The sequence below is a fragment of the Triticum urartu genome, unplaced genomic scaffold (genome assembly GCF_003073215.2).
Source record: "Triticum urartu cultivar G1812 unplaced genomic scaffold, Tu2.1 TuUngrouped_contig_6120, whole genome shotgun sequence".
NCBI lineage: Eukaryota > Viridiplantae > Streptophyta > Magnoliopsida > Poales > Poaceae > Triticum > Triticum urartu.
The window spans coordinates 1-6,330 of NW_024116854.1; the positions used below are offsets into that span (position 1 = coordinate 1).

The following is a 6,330-nucleotide window of genomic DNA, read 5'->3' on the forward strand; positions in this document are numbered from 1 at the left end:
CGGGGGCATGAGGGTGGGTTTCGTGCCGATGCCGACCATGAAGGTGCCGGACAAGTTCTCGCTCGACGCCGGCAACCGGAGCGCGGAGGAGTGCGCGGCCAGGTGCGCCGCCAACTGCTCGTGCGAGGCGTACGCGTACGCCAACCTGCAGAGCAGCAGCGCCAAGGGTGAACTGAGCCGGTGCATCGTGTGGGCAGGGGAGCTTGTCGACGCGCAGATGATCGGCCCGCGCTGGGGCGGCGAGACGCTCTACCTCCGCGTCCCCGTCGCTGCTGCTTCCACTTCCCCAGGTATAGAAACAAGTTAACCAAACTTTTCAGAGCTTTTTCAAAAAAACTTTTCCAGAGTTCCGCTGGATTTTACTGAATTCAAACAAAAAGTTTACTGTTGTTTCATCAAACTTTTGCCGTGTATTTGCATGTGCAGGTGGAAAGGCCAACAGAAATGCCGTGAAAATAGCAGTGCCGGTGTCAGCAGCTGTCCTGCTGGTAACATGCATTTTCTTTGTATGGTTCTGCAGATTCAGAGGTACAGTTACATTTCCTTACCTCTAAACATGCCAGGCCCAACCATTTCATTCTTAGAAAAGATGCTCATCGCAACAATTTTACAGAAAAGAAAAGAAAAACCGAGAGCCAGAAGACGCTAATGCCCGGGATCAGAACCGGGACCACAAACACATCGAGCGAAATCGGGGAAGGAGATCACACCGGAGACCTCGAGTTCCCGTCCATACGGTTCGCCGACATTGTCGCCGCCACGGGCAACTTCTCCAAGACCCTCATGATCGGGCGCGGAGGCTTCGGCAAGGTTTACAAGGTATACTACCTTTCACCTGCCTTTCAGTCACACGAACTTCGATGTTCTGTCAGTTTAGCACAAAATTCAGCGGAAATGATAAATGCCGAATATTCAGACTTTAAGCATGGCAATTCGAACGTTTTTCATGGCAACTTTAGTTCACGCGAGGTTGGCAAACATGGCAGTCTTCTGAGAAAAAACAAACTGGGACACAGTTGTCATGTCTTAATAACTAAAGTTGCCACCTCGCGTCAACTAAAGTTGTTATGAAAAAATGTTTGGGATGAAATGCTTAAATTCCGAACGTTCGGGAATTTATCGGGGTCCATTCAGTGGCCAAGTAAATAAATAAAATCATGGTCTCACTCCACTGCTTGTTTCTGTTTACCATTGGGAAGGCAAAACTAGACGGCGGTCAGGTGGTCGCTGTGAAGAGGCTAGGCAAGGATTCAGAGCAGGGAGCAGAGGAGTTCAAGAACGAGGCGATTCTTATCGCCAAGCTGCAGCACCGGAACCTGGTCCGTCTCCTTGGCTGCTGCACCGAGGGGGCAGAGAAGCTGCTCATCTACGAGTATTTGCCCAACAAGGGCCTCGACGCCATCCTCTTCGGTACATACAATGTTCAGAGAACTCAAGTATATAACTGAAGGTTTCTTGCCATGGTTGCTGAAGTTTAGATGTTGCAGACAGTGAGAGAAAACTGGTGCTGGACTGGCCGACCCGGCTGGGGATCATCAAGGGCGTGGCGAGGGGGTTGCTCTACCTTCACCAGGACTCCAGGCTGACGGTGATACACAGGGACCTCAAGGCCAGCAACGTTCTGCTGGATGCAGAGATGAGGCCCAAGATCGCCGACTTTGGCATGGCAAAGATCTTTGGTGACAACCAGGTGAAAGCCAACACCCGGAAAATCGTGGGAACATAGTGAGTTATCTCAACACTTGACTGAATTTACAGAAAATGATAAGAAAAATACAGTGGGCATTAACAGAAAAATGTGGCACCTCTTCTGACGAAACAAATACTATGTGTGGACAGTGGCTACATTGCTCCAGAGTACTCAACGGAGGGCGTCTTCTCGGTCAAGTCCGACGTGTACAGCTTCGGTGTGCTGCTGCTGGAGATCGTGAGCGGCATCAGGGTAAGCGCAACCGAGGGCATCATGGAGTTCCCCAGCCTCATAGTCTATGTAAGTACCTGAACTAAAACTGCTAATGCCTTTTTCATATCAGTCCATGTCATGTCTAAATGCATATTCATCTTTAAAACACATACACAATTTTTTTCGATAAAGGACATTTCATTGAATAGATATATCGAGGTGATATAATCACATCGAAAGAAAGACTGGCCTCTGCATAGCTAGATGCACACGGCCAAAAAAAATCCAGAGTACTCTAAAAGTAAAAAATAATTCGATACAATGCCAATAAAAAAACATGTCTAGCCTAAGGAGTGGCAGATCCTATCCGTAGGTCATACCGCCATCCATGGGGGTAGAAAACCTCTCTGGCCGTACGCTCCAGCCGTGTAGACGTCGTTATAAAAAGGTCTCTGTCTTCCGGCCTCTGCAAGATAGCTAGACCAAGTACCGAGCCATCGTGTACACACATGAATAACCTGCATAGAATATGAGACACATTTGTTATTAAAAATCACATCATTTCTAGTAAGCCACAGTGCCCAGCATAAGGCCGCCGCTTCCATAAGAATATGTGCAGAAAATTGTTTATCAATACCCCGCAACCAGTTGCCGAACATGTTCCATGCACTATGTGGTTTGTATAGATTCGAAGCTACTTGAACTATGGCCTAAACTGCCCGAGCGAACTTGCACTCAAAAAATAAGTGTTTAATAGACTTGTCATGTTGGCGAAAGACACATGTCTTTGAACCATGCTAGTTTCGTCGTGGCAGATTATCTCTAGTTAGGATGACTCCTCTGTTAAGAAACCAGAAGAAAATCTTCACTCTTAGAGGAATTTTGAGCTTCCACAATTTCCTGTTATCAACTGGAACATCACAATGCACCATTGCATCATACATGGATTTGACTGAAAATTTACCATTCTAATGCAAGTTCCATCGAAAAATGTCCGGCTCACCTGACAGTTGAATGTCCTCCAGGCAAGTGAGTAATTCATTCCATGCTGCCAGGCGAGGGCCAAAAAGGTCCCTACGGAAAGAAATATCAGGGTTTCCTTGTCCTTAAACTTGTTTGATTGTAACGAATTTATGTCTAACAATCCTGTACAAGCTTAGATATTGCACCATTAGTGGGTTATTCCCTAACCAGATATCTTCCCTGAATCGAACCTGAGAACCATCCCTAACTAAGAAGGTCCCAAATTGAAAAAAGAATTCCTTGGCCATCATCACACCACTCCAGAAATGCGAATCCCCAGGTTTCCAATGAACTTGAGAAATGGCATTGGATCCCGCATATTTGTTGCGAATGATTTCCTGCCATACTCCATTCTCAGTGAGTAGTTTGTAAACCCACTCGCTGAGAAGAGCAATGTTTTTAATCTCAAGGTCTTGGATTCCCAGCCCCCCTTGACTTTTAAGTCTGCATAATATGCTCCACCTAGCCAGTCGATATTTCTTGGATTCGTTATCGCATTGCCAAAGAAATCTGGATCTAAAGTAGTCTAGTCGCTCGAGAACCCCTTTCGGTAAGTGGAAGAATGACAACATATATAAAACCATGTTGCTTAGAACTAAATTGATCAAGATCAATCGTCCCCGTAAGACAAGAGCTTGGCCTTCCAACTAGCTAAGTGTTTCTCAAGTCTCTCTTCCACATGCTTCCACTCAGCGACAGTTAAGCGCCGGTAGTGTATGGGAATACCCAGATATCGAATCAGAAACTGCCCGAGCCGGCATCCAAAAATGTCAGCATACTCAGGTGCTGATTCTGCAGCATCGCCAAAGCAAAAAAGTTCGCTCTTATGAAAATTATTTTTGAGACCAGAAAGTTCCTCAAAAGCACATAAGAGCAACTTGAGATTTCTTGCCTTATCTAGATCATGATCCATGAATAGAATAGTGTCATCCGCATATTGTAGAATAGATAGACCATCTTCTACCAAGTGTGGAATGACACCACTAATTTGACCGTCCAGCTTAGTCCGCTCAACAAGGATAGCTAGCATGTCGGCCACAATGTTAAACAAAATAGGAGAAGCGGGATCCCCTTGACGAAGCCCCTTCCTTGTCTGAAAATAGTTGGCAACATCATCATTAACTTTTATGGTCACACTGCCTCCAGAGACAAAGCTCTCTACCCAACGACATCATTTTTGTGAAAAACCCTTCATGCGCAAAGTTTGCAACAGAAAGGGCCACTTAACCTTATCGCAGGTCTTTTCAAAATCTATTTTAAGAATGACATCATTTAAATTTTTTTGGTGAAGCTCATGTACAGTTTCGTGCAAGTCGACCACTCCATCTAATATGTTGCGACCTTGCATAAATGCTGTTTGAGTGGGTTTTACGACATGGTCAGCCACCCCGTTCAACCGATTAGTTGCGACCTTCGTAAAGATTTTAAAACTTACATTCAAAAGGCAAATCGGTCGATACTAGCCTCCTTAATCTTAGGCAATAGGATAATTTCCCCAAAGTTTAAACGAGAAATGTCAAGGTCTTCAGCATGCAGTTGGTTAAACAACTGAACCAAGACTGCCTTAATGATGTCCCAAAAATATCGATAGAACTCTGCGGGAAAGCCATCCGGACCCGGAGTCTTGTTGTGTTCCATTTGAAACACCGCGGTTCGAATTTCCTCCTGAGAGAACGGGGAGGTTAGGAATACATTTTCCGCTTCCGTAACTTGAGGAATGTCATGAGTAATGGATTCATCCAGCTAAAAATTTGATTAAGCTGAAGGTCCAAAAAGCTCTTTGTAATACTTAGTGATAAAAGTTCTAAGTGGTACGTCCCCCTCAATTCGGCCTTCCTCCTGGTCAAGGGCGAATATGCGTTTCTTTCTATGTCTGCCATTGGCAAGCATTTGAAAGTATTTCGTGTTATCATCACCTTGCACAAGTGAATCCGCCTTGCAACGTTGGTACCATTTCATCTCTTCCTCGCGTAGTATGCGGGCTATCTGCTCATTTAGATTGCTTTTTTGCTCAATCTCAACTGCAGACAGAGGCCTCACCTCCACTATTTTATCAAGGGAATCAATTAAGGTAGATAGTTGCAGTTTTTCTTTTTTGTAGATGCCAGCAGTATGCTTGGCCCATCCACGAAGGAATCGATGCAATGCGTGAATTCAATTATTCCATTGTTGAATGGGTGTGTTACCGCGAGGCAGACGCGCCCACACTTTCTTAACCAGGTCATGAAATCCCTCTCTAATGAGCCATCCCAATTCAAATTTAAATTGGTGACGGTTAGAACTTGGGATTGGTTGTCCAAAATCGACGAGCAATGGAGCGTGATCCGATAAGGCCTCAATTCTTTCTAATGCCCGAACCGAGGCTAGGGGATATTTATATTCCCAGTCGGTGGTAATTAGCACCCGGTCAAGTTTTTTAAAGGTTGGCACCGATCGATTATTGGCCCAGGTATACTGACGACCAGACATCGTGATCTCTCTCAGATCCAGACTGTCGATAACAGCATTAAAGAGGAAAGGCCACCTTGTATCAAACCGGACATTGTTTTTTTCCTACTGATATCGAAGGATATTAAACATGGGGTGGGGATTGTCTCGACAAGTATTAACAAGTTCTTTTATTATTATTTTTATGTAGGCATGGAGCCTGTGGAGAGAAGGGAAGGCAGGTAAGCTGGTGGATCCATCCATGGCAGGGAGCTGTTCACAGGATGAGGCATTGCTCTGCATCCACGTGGGCCTCCTGTGCGTCGAGGACGACCCAAGCCGGAGGCCGCTCATGTCGTCCGTCGTGTCCATTTTGGAAAATGGAAGCGCGTCGTCGCTGTCCCTCCCGACGCCGGTGCAGCCTGCTTTTATCGAAATGATGGGAGACAAGAGCCAGAGAAGCGATCTCGAGAACACCAGGAACACCATGGCCATGACAGTTCTGCAAGGCCGGTAGCACAGTAGTAACTGCAACTTTCTTCAGAAGGAAGCTGCACTGGTACTAGTATTTTTATTGGTGGAAACTCCAGATTTGTAGAGCATTTGTTACAGATATAAATGAAAGATGTATTTAGAGGAGTGTTCAGTTGATCAGCCTTGAAATAGATGGTAAGAATGTCTTGCTGAAATTGAAATATTTATCATGTTAGACTGAAAAATTATTCAGAAAAGTTGTGCATTACACATTCAAAGGTTCGGTGAAACGAGTAGATAAGCAGACGAACATAGTGATTATGTACATCCTAACTATACAGAGGCTGGGTGCTCATTGTGTTTGTATCCTCTTAAAGCTTCATTTTAAGTTAATAAAATCCACCCTTTATTGAAAAAAAGCAAAAAAACATAGATGCGTTCGAAGTCAACGACCTCAAATGTGATGGTTTAAGTCCATTAGATTTTGGGTGTCGCCGATAGTC

General features: G+C 45.0%; 1 protein-coding gene across 1 annotated transcript; it reads left to right on the forward strand.

Annotated features, from left to right (window-relative positions):
- Positions 1-4: 4 nt before the first annotated feature.
- On the forward strand, positions 5-6,092 carry LOC125530169 (G-type lectin S-receptor-like serine/threonine-protein kinase B120; the record flags this gene model as incomplete). The annotated part of the gene is given in 7 exon segments (XM_048694574.1): positions 5-290; positions 427-528; positions 614-819; positions 1,200-1,410; positions 1,488-1,725; positions 1,840-1,990; positions 5,565-6,092. Coding segments are annotated over 7 exon segments (1,500 nt in total), but the record flags the coding sequence as incomplete, so codon positions are not given.
- Between the last annotated feature and the right edge of the window lie 238 nt (positions 6,093-6,330).